Source organism: Corapipo altera, unplaced genomic scaffold (genome assembly GCF_003945725.1).
Source record: "Corapipo altera isolate COAL_440 unplaced genomic scaffold, ASM394572v1 169, whole genome shotgun sequence".
Lineage (NCBI taxonomy): Eukaryota > Metazoa > Chordata > Aves > Passeriformes > Pipridae > Corapipo > Corapipo altera.
Genome location: NW_020884946.1, coordinates 2,963,581 through 2,979,812, shown reverse-complemented (window position 1 = coordinate 2,979,812; position 16,232 = coordinate 2,963,581). Strand labels below are relative to the sequence as shown.

The 16,232-nt window shown below is 44.9% G+C and overlaps 1 protein-coding gene across 2 annotated transcripts in view; it reads right to left on the bottom strand.

Annotated features, from left to right (window-relative positions):
• The window catches only part of MAP4K5 (mitogen-activated protein kinase kinase kinase kinase 5), a 57,958-nt gene that overhangs the window by 41,102 nt on the left and 624 nt on the right, over window positions 1–16,232 (bottom strand). Inside the window, exon 2 of one of the 2 annotated variants that reach the window (XM_027662531.1) lies at window positions 15,984–16,137. In XM_027662531.1, coding sequence (XP_027518332.1) covers window positions 15,984–16,091 — 108 coding nt within the window. In that variant the 5' untranslated portion in view covers window positions 16,092–16,137. Of the gene's footprint in view, window positions 1–15,983; window positions 16,138–16,232 lie in introns of those variants that run through there. The other variant, XM_027662532.1, reaches the window with a different exon arrangement.

The following is a 16,232-nucleotide window of genomic DNA, read 5'->3' as shown; positions in this document are numbered from 1 at the left end:
CCCAAAATTAGACAATCTTGGACATCTGAATGCAAGTGCTCAGTGTCCTTTTCCAGGCACTAAACAGTGAGGAAGAGAAAAGAAAGACTCAGGCAGCAATACCCCTCTCACAGCCTCCAAATCAGTAATTTCGATTTCCATGGTGAAATCCCCTCCTCTCCCCGGCGTTGTTGTCTCATCTCCAGCCTTGGATCAACAACCCAACTCGCCAGAAGAGCTGTTTGTTCGACCGTGTCTCCATTTAATCGAATGATAATTGCAGCTCCTGTGGCAGCCCTCCCACCCCTCCCCAGCTTATTCATCCCTTGCCAAGCTTCACTCACCAGTGACCACGACGTTCTGCTGTCTCCAGCGCTGCCTGTTCCTCCCCAGTCACTGAATACCCCTTCAAAAGGTACCTGACCTCCTGCCCTGCCACTGAAAAAGGAGCTTCTCATCTGCTTTCTAGTTTCTGACCTCTTACACTTTGCAGCTCTTAACCTGCTCTTTGTGGTTTGGGAAGTCCCATTATGCTGCGTTTTTGGTTTCATATCTCACAGCACCGTCAAACAGACCCTTGAATTCATCTGCCGACGTCTCTAAATTCACATTTATCACTTTTTATCACTCTCAGCCAACTAAAGTGACCCAGAGAGATGTTTCTCACCTGGGCTGCCCTAAATCCATGAAAACAGAGGCCTTTCTTACACGCAGCAGGTATTTCCTTTGTGATTAAAAAGGAGAATCCAAAATATTACAGGCATTAGGGGAATTAAAAAAATAGACACCTGACACAAGATACCTGAACAAACCAAGGGTACTGAAAATATGTACAGGAAGACAGGGGCACAGAGGCCTTGCAACAGCAGATGGGAACTTGAAGATGCCACCAAAAGCAGCCCATCTGTGGAGTAAAACTTCATGGAGCAACTGGCACAGCTTGGCACTACCACCAGACCCTTCAGTGGGACTCAGCTGGGAGCTTTGCTAGGGGAGGGTCTGGGTTTCACTTTGAGGTGTAGAATCCCTTTCCACGATACAAACACTCCTATGAATATGACACATTCTTGTGTGTAACCCCACCTCAGTTTTTGATCTTGTGCTCAAAGAGAGATGAGGCCTTTCTGTGAAGTACAGACTTATTTGGGGTTGGAACGAGATGATCTTTAAGGTCCCTTCCAACCCAAACTAGTCTATGATTTCTCACACGAGGGCCTAGATTCCTCAGCACACAAGGAGAAACCCTCAAGACCAAACTCTGGGGTCCTGAGGTCTCCTCCAGCCTTGACACAGACCTGCCAGGAAGGACAGCAGGTCCTCAGTGGGCCTCGGTAACTCCAGCACAACAAATCTGGGGGGTTTCATCATTTGCTTGGGGGTTTTTTTTGTGAACACACAGACAAACATCCATAAAATCCATAAAAGTCATTGCCCAAGAGGTAGTATTAAGAAATCTGACTGGAGCTGCCAGACTGGATTAGGTTTCTGATCCGAGCAGTTTAACATTTATCCCTCAAGCAAGTGGCAAGTGATGTGTGAGGGAAGAATTTGATCTCAGTGGATGGTGACCCGCTGGACCTTAAAAGAATTTGACTTGTGTCCTAATGCAGAAATTCAAATAAGTGTTCCTAGAGTTTATCACAATTAATTACACAATTATAATTTGCATAAATCAGCCTGTCAGTTTTAAAAATTATTTGTAAACAGAGCTGGGAAACTATCAGGCAGCTAAAAAAAACCATCAGCAACACAGTCTTCATGACTGGAAAGGAGATTCTTGTTCCTCTCAAACACCATCTCTTTACCAGCTGAGTTTTAAAATGTCAGTATGTAGCCAGAAAACTACTCAGAAAACCCAAATTAACAGCAACAAGAGTTAATCTGCATTGTGTGAGCCTAAAATTGCCATCCTTCCCATGAGGACATCACAGCCTTTTGAGGTCCTGTACGTTAGGAAAGTATTTTTGTAAAAGAAACAAAAGTCTCTGAAAACTGTGAGAAAAAAATTCCATGAAAATTTCCAAGTAAAGATTAACCCAAGCAGAGAGGTCAGAGCCAAACCTTGCTCAGAGCAGACCCAAACCTTGGTGTCAAGTAGGGGAATCACCTGTACAAGCCCCAGTGTGACTGCAGAGCTCCTCTGCCTGTGCTCCAGCCAAAAACAGTAGTTCCCACTACTGCTTTCCAGTTTTGGACTGAGTAGGGACTGTGCTGGTTCCTCTCCCGCTACCAGGCAGCAAATCCCGAAAGGACTCCCAGAAGATTCATGGGAATGGCAAACAACCCATGGATCCTACCTCCTGCATGAGGCCAAACCCATACAGGTGCAGTTCTAGGTTTGGGGGTTTACCTCCTCTTTTATATCAGATAAAACAAGCAAAACCAAGCCAAAATTCCCCACAGCCTCATCCCAAGAAAACCTACAGGAAAACCTACAGTCCTTCCTGCTCAGTGCTGGGAGCATCTCTGTAACAGATGCTGAACATATTCTTCTCCTTTACCTGTGATGGTCTATGGATGGATTAAAATGTAGAAGATGGAACAAAAGAGGAAAGCTTAAAAAAAAAAAAGGGGCAACTCTGGCAAATGTTAATGAAAATCTTACTGGATAGGGTGAGGTTTGTGCCAGACCTGTCACAGAATCCCAGAATGGTTTGGGTGGGAAGGGACCTCAAAGTTCATCTTGTTCCACTCCTGCCATGGGCAGGGACACCTTCCAATAGACCAGGTTGCTCCAAGCCCCATCCAACCTGGTCTGGGACTCTTCCAGGGATCCAAAGGCAGCCACAGCTTCTCTGGGCAACCTGGGCCAGGGCCTCACCACCCTCACAGCCAAGAACTCCTTCCCAGTATCCCATCTCACCCTGCCCTCTGGCAGTGGGAAGCCATTCCCCCTTGTCCTGTCCCTCCAGGCCCCTGGAAATAGTCTCTCTCCATCTTTCTTGTAGCTCCCTTCAGGCACTGGAAGGCCACAACCAGGTCATATTGAAGCTTCTCTTTTCCAGGCTGAACAATCCCAATCCCCTCAGCCTTTCCTCATGGGAGAGCTGCTCCATCTCTCCCTCCCACTCCTCTCCCAAGGTGTGCCAGGACAGCTCACCTATGAATCTGATGTCTGGTTACTCTTTGCTGCTGGAAAAAGGTACCTAAATACCATTTCTGATTTTCAGGGCTGCTTCTCTTTTAGGAAGCAGAATGATCCAGAGGCAATTGTTCACCCCACAATCTCCCAGCTGGATTTCTGGAGATGGAGAGCAGTACCAGGCTCCTTTATAGTGGAGGGCACAGAGGCTTTCAGAAACCGTTTCCCCAACAGAGACTTGATAGATTCAAGATACTAAAACAGAATCATCTGTTACAAACATCAGCACACCACTACTTTTGGGGAGAAACCAAAAATAAATTTTAAAAATATAAATTTACCTGCTAATTTTATTTTCCAGTTTATCCTGCAGTGGCATTCACATGAGAGCCATCGCTCTGGACCTCCCAGCTGAATATTCCACGAGGACAAATATTGACTTTGTGGGTGCTTTCCACATGGACAATGCCACTCCTCGACCTCCAGAACACACAGCAGGACAAAGCAGGAGGCAGAATTCCCAGCTGTCACTCCCTATTTCCACATATCCAGCACTTCCATTTTCCCCTCGCTGAAGAACAGAACCCAGAACGAACAGAAGCACCAGGAGTTAAATGAATTCCACATTAAAACCTGAATCCCAGATCCATGACCGGCACCCCTGACCACAGCTATAATGCAAATAAGCTTTAAATGTTATTTACTTTTACTGGCAGTTGGTGAAATTTAGATAGTTTATCTCTTGCAGGGAAAACTGGGAGGAGGGGAACCCACCTTTCACTCACAGACTTCAAACACTTTCTTACTCAAGGCCAATTAACTCAAGCAATAAGGGATTAACAGCTCATTAATGACGCTGGGCCAACTCCTTTTATTCTCCAGAAAACCAAGGGAAGGATTTGTACAAGCAAAGTGGCTTTGCAGGTCTCAGCAGCCACTAAAACACTTAATTCTCATTCCTAGCAATAATTATTAAGGCAAAGACCTATGGCAGTGAGGATAATGATAATAAAGCAAAGATAAATGTATATCTTAACATTTACTTGGGGGGAGGGGGAAAGAACAAAAGAAGTCAGCTCTGTGCTTCCAAGCAGAGGTTGGTTTTCTCCTATGAAATTGTCTTGGCAGATAATCCTTTGAAAAATATTTGGCATCATTCTTTTAGAACTGAAAAGCTAAAGCTAGAAACAGACCCTGACCACAAAAGTACTATTTAGCAACTAATGCAGCACAAAAGATACAAACAAATACCACATGAGGGGAGAAAAAAAAAATCTAAAAAAGTCCCAATTTTGACCCAGCTGCAGCAAAAACTAAACCAGAAAAGAACCTTTTCAAGCTACAACCACGTGCATTAGATGGGTTTGAAAAGCTCCTAGAAATAGCTCACTTTCCTGGGGTATAATAGACATTTTTGAACATAGGATCATGAAAATCAAAGAAGGCCCATGAAGTGGTTGATATACTTAAATTGGAGCAGATGCCCAACAGCTTTACTGGCCAGAGTATAAAACAGGGGAAATAGGGAAAAAAAAAAAGAAAATATATCTTCAAATACATTAAGCTACAAACCAAGATGGATTTTAAAAGGGTTTATTCACCAGAAGATAGGGAGAGTAAGTAAAAAACAATTTTATTGTATGAAATGCATAGACCATGACACAGGAAAAAAAACCCCAGTATTATGGAGAACACATTCAAGCAACATTAAAAGATTATGTATTTTATCAGCTGCAGGGTAATTTATTTATTCCTTAGAGATGAAAGACCTAAGAGATGCGACAACCAAAATATTTGAAAGAAAATATCTGTGTCTCTTCTTTTCACTGACAAAATAAAATAATCTGGATTTCCAGGCAGGGAGAAAAAAAGTTTCTGAAGGAAAAGGCAGTGGATTTGTTTTGGGTTATTTTAATTAAAAAACGAAAGAATTTAAGACCATCATTTACATCTTTAGCAAAGAAAAGGAAAATTTTAACTACTTTATAACCATTAGATAACACACAATAAATGTGTCTCTTCAGAAAGGCAAAACTTAGGAACCACCACAGGCATTTTAAAGAGGAAAAAAGTGGAATTCTGAGATTGCAGCAGCCTTTCAAACCCAAGGTACAAATCCATATCGACCCCTTTTCCTTATCCTAATTTATCTGATAGAACCTAGAGAGGTGCAGGTGAAAAACGTAGATTTAAGCAGAAAAATCTCCCTCCAACCAAGCTGTTCAGTGATCACCCCCTAAAAATTTCAGGTCCTCAGAGATGAACTCACAGCGACAAAATTCAAAGGAACGAGCCCTGAAGTTGTCTTGATAAAGAAAATAGGGCTGGGTGGTTTTGCTCTTTGTTGTTGTTATTGTTAAACAAAACAGCAACCAGAACTGAAAGAATGAATAATAATAATAAAAAAAAAAGCAGCTGTGTAATCAAAGAAGTTAAAGGAAAATTAATTAAAAATAGGAGCTGGGAGAATTCTTTTTCTGCTCTGCAATTAAGCTTTGGTTTGCATCCGTCCTGGATCAATTGTCACCTCCTTGGGGTGGGAAATGGGTAAGAGATGAAGCTCCTTTCTCATACTGGGACAGCTGTTTCTACTGGAATAAAACCCAACATTGACTTACAATCTGAATTTTAAGGTGATGAAATAGCAATCAGTAATATTTCTAACCCAGTGGAAAAACTCAAAATCCCAGCCCAGAACTCCGTTGGAATAAACAGAACTGACATTTCAGGAGGGTTTTTTTTTGATGAGGAAAAATAGAAGTTCTCAATGTGCTAGTACATGAGAAAGGTTAGAGACAAAATATGTGTTGCACTTACACTGGTTAAGTAAAGAGGAAATATGCTGCCACTTCACTACAGATGATAACTTGCACGATTTTCAGCTCTCTTATCCTCTCACACTTTATTTTTAGCCAGAATGGAGGGGAGAAAATGTTTTGATTTTTTCCTTTTTAATTTTTAAAATGTTTTTTCTCAGGGTTGGACTGCTTAACTCGTTTAAACGACGTCACTTGTAAACAAGACTCTTTTTTGATGTCACTTAAAAAAATTAGAATCTTTTTCTACACTTTAAACCTCCAGTTATCAAGCACCAGTTTCACTTCAGTCACCTGATTTCGAGCACTTGGCCAGGCACTTCCTCACTTTACAGGTTCAGTTTTCTTTCAAAAATGAACCAAAACCACACTGCTGAAATATTGTGCATCATTATATAATTAGAATATTGCAGTAAATTAGGCCTGATGATTTAACTGGAACTTTAAGGAAATATTTTTAAATTTCAATATACTTAGGGACATTTTTCACCCTGTCTTATTCCTATTTGTCCCTAAATGTTTTTAAACTCGCCTTTGCTTGATCCCTGGGGAATTTTGACAGCATGTCCCTCCATCCCAGGAAGCTGCTCAGCCTGCAAGCCCACAGATCCCATCTCCAGCAAATGTAATCCTCTCCCTGCAGCAGCTGTGTGCATTTTCCATGGACCAGCCTTCCTGAGCCAGACACCACGAAGGAATGTGTTGGAGAAAGCCAGAGGAAATCGTGGTGGGGACTCTGCACAGCCTGGCTGCTTCCCTGTTCCCAAAACTATCCCTCAGCTCTGCTCTAGGAAGCACAACAAAGCACACAGGGAAAGTTACTCAGAGAATCATGGAATGGTTTGGGTTGGAAGGGATCTTAAAGCCCAGCTCATTCCACTCCCTGCCATGGGCAGGGACACCTTCCACTAGCCCAGGTTGCTCCAAGCCCTGTCCAACCTGGCCTGGAACACTTCCAGGGATGAGGAATTGCACATCATGCCTTCCTGGAGCAAAGCCACAGCCTGCCTGTCCTCCTCCTCCATCCCATCAGGAGCTGCAGCCAGCACAGTCAGTCCGTACTCCAGATTTCCCACTGCAGGATTTACACAAACCTCAACACCCACGGAACGAGAGAAAGGGAAAATTTATGTTCATGTGCCCTGAGCAGGTGCTTGGTCGGATGCTGAAGAGACGGTAGATCATAAAACATTCCCAAGATCTCCCTACCCACCCTCAGAAATCCCCCTGTCCCGTTGGATACCGTGAGCCAAACTTAAAAACAGACTCTGGACAGGAACTGTTTGGCAAAGTTTAAAAGGCACTGTGTTAATCCAAAAGTTAGTCCTGGCTCTTCCCAATTAATCAAGGAGCAGAGGAGCAGAGCTCACACAGCGCTTTAAATTTAATCCCAGACATGCCTGACAAAACAAAATGGTTTTATCAGAAACTGCTCATCCTGGGGACTGTCTGAGGTCCTGGGTCTGGGCTGGGAATACCTGCAAGGGATACATCAAACACTCCCCCTTTCCCCCCTGCTTCACCAAATGCTTCAAAATTTCAGCTGCTGCTGTTTTCCAACCCCTCATAAATAAAACACAAAGAGCTGAAGCTGTTCATCACTGGAGAGCAAGGAGCACTCACTTCCTGTCAAATTTAAATTACTTCAGCTTGATCAAGACAAAATACATCTGTAAAAGATGGTACGGCCCCACCTTTATTCTTTTTACCACGTTTACATCCCTGCGCCTGTGCAAGACTTTGCCACTTATCTTCCCTTGGGATTAATGACTAAATTCCCCCCAAAGTCTTTGGGAGTCTAATGGTTGTAATTCAGCTGTGATCCTGCATGTCTCTACATTAAACAGCGAGTTAAGGCAAATATAACACAGTTCTGTGGTGCTTACAATAAGATCAGCTTCAATAGCAATGGTCAGCAAAGAATCATCCACACAGCTGAGAACAGAATACAAATACAGTTTTTTGGGGTGGACCATGCCCTCAAATATAAGAAACTATGCCTTTAATGCTGCACAGGACAAAGCTATTCAAAAAGTACCTCAGGAACGATTTCTTATCAATAAGACAACAATGTCCCCCTGCACTGACCTCTTCACTCTGAAGAGCAACAGTATCTGGCTTTCTGGAGTGCCTCAAAATTCCCATTTCAGCAGGCTGCAAATCCAGCTTTTCACACTAAGCTGAAAATACGGTTCATTCAGCTTTTCTCAGTCATTCTTTCTCCACCCAAACCTTCCTCATCTCTGTGAAAATGTGAATCTCCCAGACACTACATTCGTGCAGAAGACACGAAAACAGACTTGGGAGGAGAGTAATTCCAACATGCCAAGATACCAAACCCAGCTTTAAAGATACCACTTTGAAGGATCAGTACACACAGCAGTTCTGGACACCAGGACTGGGGTACTTTGAGGATACCCCTGACTGCATCTTACACAATCTTTTCACTACCTTCAGGAGCAGAGAGGTCAGCAGAAACACAGAGCAACACACAGGACAACAGACCAGGGAAAAATGCTGGAAGAGGTAAAGGCTTTGGAGCAAAAGACTCAGCTCTTCTTACTCTCCCTCTGTTGCACAAAATGTCAGATTTTTTCCTGCCTGTTCCCAATGTACTGACCAGTGTCTGCTCAAACTCTTATCTTAGTGTTATTCAGTCTCAAAAGTGAGCAATTCTGAGAGATCTGTGATGTTAAATCCACCAGATCCAGAATTCAACTGACTCTTGACACAGCAGAGAGGAATGTGCCATCCTGGCTCCTGTTCCCTGACTCAGAGATAAGATGTTGAACCTTCCCCTAAAGCTCCTCCACTTCCCTGATGTTTCTGCCCAGAGAAGCTGTGGCTGCCTCATCCCTTGAAGTGTCCAAGGCTAGGTTGGACAGGGCTTGGAGCAACCTGGGCTGGTGGAATGTGTCCCTTCCCATGGCAGGGGGTGGAACTGGATGATCTTCCAAGCCCTCTCCAACCCAAACCATTTTATGATTCTATATAAGCAAGTACCCTGTTGAATCCCTTTCCTTGGGATTTCACAGGAGCAGGATGGAAACACCACCCACAAAGCAGACTGACCCCTGAGCTCCAATCCCAAATGAAGGAGAAGCCTGAAAGCCATTCCTTTCCTCACCCTCCCATATGCTCTTTCACCAAAAAGCTCCAGAGACACGGTCAAGCTGCAGCTTCTCAGCAGTGTTTTCCGTCCATCCATCATGGAAGAAGGTCAGTTGTAGCTCTTGCAGCAGCTGAGGAGGTCTTTGTGGACACAATCCACTGTGCTGGATAAAATGAATTACTCTAACACTTGGGTGAAGGAATTTAGAAAGCTGAAGAGCAGAACAGAAAGCTCTCTGTACCAACCTCAGAAACTCTTGTCAAAACTATCTAGGAAGGGAGAGTTTATCCAGCCTCTGGATGCAATTTTTTTACTGGACATCCAGAATGCGCTCAGGAAAACCAAAATTGCCATAAACCACAAATCAAAGGCTGCTGCATCCACCAAACCTTGCTGAGTGCTCTAATTGCTAGGAATCCTTAAAAAAAAAAAATCGGGAAAGAACTATTCCAACTTGTTTAAAAAATTTAAAATGCAAAATTCTAACACATGACAAAGTGTGAGGAAGTCACAGAACCCCAGTATGGTTTGCGTTGGAAAGGACTTTAAGGATCGTGTCATTCCACCCCCTACCATGGGCAGGGACACCTTCCACTAGCCCAGGTTGCTCCAAGCCCCGTCCAACCTGGCCTTGGACACTTCCAGGGATCCAGGGGCAGCCACAGCTTCTCTGGGCAACCTGTGCCAGGGCCTCCCCACCCTCCCAGCCAAGAATTTATTCCTAATCTCCAGTCTAACCCTGCCAGCGTGAAGCTATTCCCCCTCATCCTGTCACCCCACGTCCTTGTGAAAAGCCCTGTCAATCTCAAACACGCGGATCAGGGCTGCCTTGAGCTGAAGAACAACTTCATGAATATGGAGATTTACCCATTTTGCATAATTCTGAACGGGAAGCACCTTGGGTTGATGCTGCCTCTCCTCATCATTCCCAGCTTTATCCAAGCAGCCAGGTGCCAAACACAACCGAAGGTGGCAGGGAAGGTTGTTTTTCCAGCTGGAGCGCGGCCGGACAGTTGCTGGTGTCAGCGGAACGCGCTGCCAAACCCCGGCACGGCCTCGCTGACAGGAAGAGCTGCTCCCTCTGACAGGGATGATCCCTGTGCTCCTACCACGCTCCTCTGCTGACAGAACTGGGACTCGCTCAGACACCTCATCCCATAAATCCTGGAGGCTTTCAAGGTTATCCAAAAATGTTGGTAATGAGAATGACCACTGCATCTTCCGGAGACGGAGGTGAAGTAGATCCCGGTGTCCTGATCTTTGTTCTTCCTTCCTGATCTCCTCTGCTCTTGGTGTGTGTTTCAGAGCGGAGGCATGAACTGCACTATTCACTTTCTTCTCAAGTTGAAAAGAAATCAGACCTTATTTTTGAGATTTTGGAGACTACCTGCTCTTCGAAGTAAGAGACAGGAAGAAATAGCCATGGGGATAAACACTACTCCCACCACATAACTTACCATTAACAGAAAACATGGAATCCCAGAACTGCTTGAGTTGGAAGGGATCTTAAAGCCCAGCTCATTCCACTCCCTGCCATGGGCAGGGACACCTTCCACTAGACCAGGTTGCTCCAAGCCCCATCCAACCTGGCCTTGGACACTTCCAGGGATCCAGGGGCAGCCACAGCTTCTCTGGGCAACCTGTGCCAGGGCCTCCCCACTCTCCCAGCCGAGAATTCCTTCCCAACATCTAACCTAACTTTCCCCTTTTCAGTTTGAAACCATTACCCCTTGTCCTCTCACTGCAGTTCCTGATAAAGAGGAACAAGAATGACAGGGGGTAACATTTAAAGCCAAACTGCTTTGAACATTCCACGACAAAGACCAAACACTTAATAAGAAGAAGTTACAAATATCACAAATGGAAAAGCAAGGCTTTCCCATTCCACTCATGAATATCCTAACAGAGACTTGTCAATAAGCTACTGAGCATCTTAGTTCTCAAAACGCAAATCCTGCTGACTTAATCCTAAAAGACAAGCCTGTCATTTCCCAGGAGAGGAACTCCACAGGAACGAGAGGAAACTCAACAGCGCTGGTTCCATGCCATCCCAAACACCCTCCTCATGGGGAAAAAAAAAGTGTACACACAGTTCAGGCATGGCTACAGCAAACACTGCTGCCAGAAGGCTTTGATGTGCAGAGGAAGAGTGGAATCCCCCAATGTGACAGATGCTTTATGGTCATTTATCTGTGGTAGCAACTCATATTCACCAGGGACAGAAGTGCTGAGTCAGGGCTGGCCAATCCAGTCGGTTGGCAGCTGCCAAAACAATTTGTAGAAAGTTGAGAATATGTGATTAAAAACTGTCTCAGCCATAACTACTCTGGTATCAAAAGACACCAAAAAAACCCTCAATACTCCATTCTTAACCCACTGATTTTAAGTAGTAATATGCTTTAACTGATAAGTTCTCACAATCTGTGAAATTAGAATGACATTAAGGATTATTTTCTAAATATCAAATACAGGCTCTAAACAGCCTTTGGCTGCATCAGGAACTATACTCCAGAGCTCTGAGAATAAGGCAGTGACCACACAAGCAGAGCCAAAACCTGACTCAAACTGAACACAGCCCCATTTTAATGGCATCCTTAGGAAAAAAAAAACAAACAAAACCAACAAAATAAAATAAGTGGGTTTTGTTGTTTTAAATTGCATTTGAGCAGAAGAATCTGTGTGTGCCACAATCCAATTTCACTGCTCACTATTTCTCTGCAGCAGTGATCAGTGACAAACCAGTGCAGGTTTATTCTAAGTTAATGCCTTTATTTGGTGCAGGAGATTAAAAAATAATAATAACAATCCCAATACAAGAGAGACTGAGCAGGTGACTCGAGAAGGAATGAAATTTCCACGATGCTCAATAAAAATCCATCTGGTGTTTACAGGCAGGTTCTGCCATTAATTTGGTACATTCCTCGTCCCCTGTGCTTCCTTTTAAAGAAAGCTACTGCTCACAATCCTGCCTGGAAAACCCAAAACAAGCCAGCTTTGGAATGGCTGCACAAGGTCATGTTTGATCTCCCTGGGAGGACAGACATCCAGCCATTCACCCCGCGGGAGCGGCGTGCGGAGGGTGCTGGGCTGAGCACATCCTCGAGCTCCCAGCTCAGCTGCCAAACAAGAGCCTTCCACAAGGCCCTTCCATCAACCACCCTTTTGTTCCCCTTCTGTAAAACCAAGGATTAGTTAAAAACTCTGTTTGGGGCACTTGCATGAAAAACCATGAAAAGCCAAGCCCTGGGAATGGTTTGTGTTGGAAGGGACCTTAAATCCCGTCTTATTCCAACCCCCTGCCATGGGCAGGGACACCTTCCACTAGACCAGGTTGCTCCAAGCCCCAGGCAACCTGGCCTTGGACATCTTCCTAAACCTCTCCACCAAACCTATTCAGAGTCATTCAAAAATACTCAGACAAAAAGCCCACGAAGGAAATCTCAGGAAGGATCAGCTCCAGTAAATTATCCCCCTAACACAGCTCTTATTTTCCAGCTCCCTTCAGGACACCGACTTCCACAGCTACACAAAAACTCGATGTTCTGATGCAACCAAATTCCAACAGCTAACCAAAACAGGCCAGTCTTATGCTATTCCAAGTGCTTCCAGAAAACATCGTGGACTGCAGACACCCGTGTTTACACAGCTCCTGATGTGACCCTGTTATCAAACCAGCCTCGCACAAATTAAGACCACAAAGCCCTACTGAAAAGCTGCAGGTTCACTGACAGGTCACGCTGGTGTGAAAACCCATCCAGGGAAACATCCAACCACACCGTGGGAGTTTACCTGGGATGGGATCTGACCAGCCACTTCCTAGTGCTGGAGATTAAATTCCATTTACAGTTTCTAGCCTCTCGTCTAATTTTCTGCTCCAAGACACCCGTCAGCTGGATGTTTCTGCATTAACCACACACACACACACACAGAGCATCTCTTTCAGCATGAAACAGATGCATGAGCAAATTTCATGCCATTTTTAAATGCTGGTTTGGGATTTTCACGTTTATGACTAAGGTGGGCAAACAGAAAAGCCAGATTAAATTCGAGAGAGTGGGGACAAAAATACACTGTCAGCATATTATCAAGTTCTAGTGAGTTCCTAATCTTCCTTATCAGTAATTTAAGTAATTTAAGAGAGCCAGTAATTTAAGAGAGCTTGGTATGATGCTTTGAGAGATAAATTATTCCAATAGATCATAACTGGCTTAATAATAATATCCTCTATTAAAAAGGAAAAACGCTTTCCCACCACAGATAACTAACACATTAGGATTGCAATGGAAATCACTTCCAAGACTGCTAGACCCAAACTTGGATCTATTTACACATGCTGTGAATAGACAAGAAGAGTTCATTTACAGATGGTTTCTCCCCCAGCCTGAAATGCATTTTGGGGGGAAAAAAAAAAGATAAATATTAAAACAACATCAACAATCCAGCACTTACCAGCAATCCTACAATCAACCATTGTGTGCCTTGTGACAGACAAGAGAAATAAAACCCACAAACACCAAGAAAACACAGCTCAGTTTTAAGCTTTCATGGCAGTAATGAAAAGCAAAGTGGGCAGGAAAATTTTAGAAAAGCCTTAAATATTCTTCTGTAACTTAATAGCGAAGAGAAATATTTGCTTAACCTCCGCCTTCACCATCCAAAAAAGAGCCAGTTACTCTTAAAAGCTACCAAATGCCCCAAGAAGAATTTGAAGCATGAACCACCACCACCAGAAAGCATCTGGGGAAGAGGCAGATGTCCCACAGTCAGAGGCTGCCCGGCTCAGACATCCCAAAAACAACTGTGCTGGAGACGCTGGTGACTCATTATTAGCGAAGGAGCAGAGAAACCACTTGAAGAAGTGAGGGGAAAATTCCATGTTAATTTAAGGGCACTCTCTAGCAAACCTTCCCCGAGCTCTGCAACATAAAAACAGTCGGACAGTCGCTAATAAATGCATTTTGTAAACACTACTGACAGCACTCAGCGAGCACAAGATGTGCCATCTGCACTGAGACTTACCAGGGACTAAGGAAAATAAAAGTACAGTGTTTACACGTTAAGTCCTTTCAAGAAAAAAAAAAGGTTTACCTTACTTTTAAAAATTATCATAACATCAATGACTTTAAAAAATAAGTTTGCTGTGCATATTTGTCATCAGAGGCAGTGCCATCTGATTCAGTATTCCCTTGATACAGTTCCTCCCTGTTGCAGGGCTTTATAAAAACAAAGAGCAAACCAATGACCTAGAAACAAATGTGGCCTCTCAAACTACTTTAAACTCATTAACTTTATACTTCTTTCAGGCTCATAACAACGTCTAAAACGACTGCCAAAAAACCTGGATTTAAACTTGCCAGGCTGCACTAGGAGAAGGTTTGGGTTTATTCCTTATCTGAAACCGTTTCAGGAGTAAAAGGCACATTTTTCATAACCCAAAGAAGGGAAGGGGGAGGGTGAAGAGGGTTGTGGGGTGTTTTTTGGTTTTTTTTTGTTTAAAGGGGATATGTTTACATGGCACAGAGCAGAGCCATGAATTCAAACCAGCTCCGGAACCGGAAGCTGGATGACATGTCAGCACAGCTCTCCACTAATTACCAGCATAATGAGAAGCAGAATATTTCTTTTTCCACGAAGAGATGACACAAAAAAATACTTCCCTGCAACACAACTAGTTATTTCTTGTCGTGCTGCCTGGTTGTTTCTTGTCATGCTGCCCTGTACCGTGCAGGCACACACAAACAAAGCAGCTCAAGGTATTGCTGAGTTCCAGGTTTATGACAGCTGAAATGTTCTTTTTAAAGGATTTAGCGCTGGAATTCCTCGGGAAAGAAGCTGACTGATCTGTGCACAGCAATGCAGGAGGAAAAAAAAAAAATAAAAGAGGAAGGTAAATATGCACCGTGAAAACTGTTAAAAATAACTCCCCGAGGTCATAAGTAACCATTTCAAAGGGGTGGTGGGAACAGGATCCATCTATAAAACTTCAATTTGAACATTAGCAAAGAGCCCTCCCTCAGCAAGAGCAATTACCACTGCCTTTCATGTGGCACAGGAACACACCTTTCCTTGCACGCTTGGCTGTGTCAGGTCTATTTTAAACACACTCAACAGCACTACAAAGGAAAACATCACACAGCCTCCCTTCCCATGCAGCTGAACATGCGGGTTGCCAAAGGCAGGCTGGAAGATTCAAGGCTTTCTTTAAAAGCCACTGAGCCCTAAAAGCTGCCCAGCATCTGCGATGCGTGAGGAACGTCCCTGATGGATGGGGAAGGTCCCTGATGGATGGGGAAGGTCCCTGATGGATGGGGAAGGAGCTCGTGTGAGAGCAACACACTGGTCCTACACCTCCTGTCCCCCCATAGCTGTGGTTCTGGCAACATAGATTCATGGAATCACAGAATGGTTTGGGTTGGAAGGGACCTTAAAGATCACCCAGTTCCACCCCCCTGTCGTGGACAGGGACACCTTTCACACGCACCATTTCAAGAGCATCTACTTGACGTGCTGCACTAACTCTACCTCGTGCTGGAACTCCGTTCCAGCTTCTGAAGAGCTTTAATCTGCTTCTGCCTTTCGCAGGCTATTATTAACCTCGGGGATAAACTTGCACCCTTTTAATCAGGTGCTTTAGCTGGATGCGTTCTGGAAAACAGGTACGGGCAGCAGATATCCTCTACATCCTCCGGCAGTAACGTGAAAAAAGATCACCTGCAACATTCACCAAGTCAAGCCTCGAGTGCAAATCACAGGATCCCAGGATGGTTTGCGTTGGAAGGGACCTTAAGGATCATGGCATTCCACCCCCGGCCATGGGCAGGGACACCTTCCACTAGAACAGGTTGCTCCAAGCCCCGTCCAGCCTGGCCCTGGACACTTCCAGGGATGGGGCAGCCACGGCTTCTCTGGGAAACCTTTTGCCCTCACGTCCAGTCCTTTTAAAGACAACTGGGAGCCCCCGGGCTGTGCCAGGGGCGGCCCCCCCGCCGCTCACCTTGTACACGTCGCCGTAGGTGCCGCTCCCGACCCGCTGGATCAGCTCGTAGTCCTGCTGCGGGTTCCGCCTCAGGATGTCCCCGCTCGCCCGCGCCGCCGGCTCCATGTCCAGCGCCGCGTCCCTCCGGGATGCTCCTACCGGCCCATGGCTCCTGCGGCGGGGAGGGGGGTCAGGGGGGGCCCGGCCCGGCCCGGCCGAGACAAAGGCGGGCGGGCGGCCGCGCCCTCCGCGGCTCCCGGGGCTCCC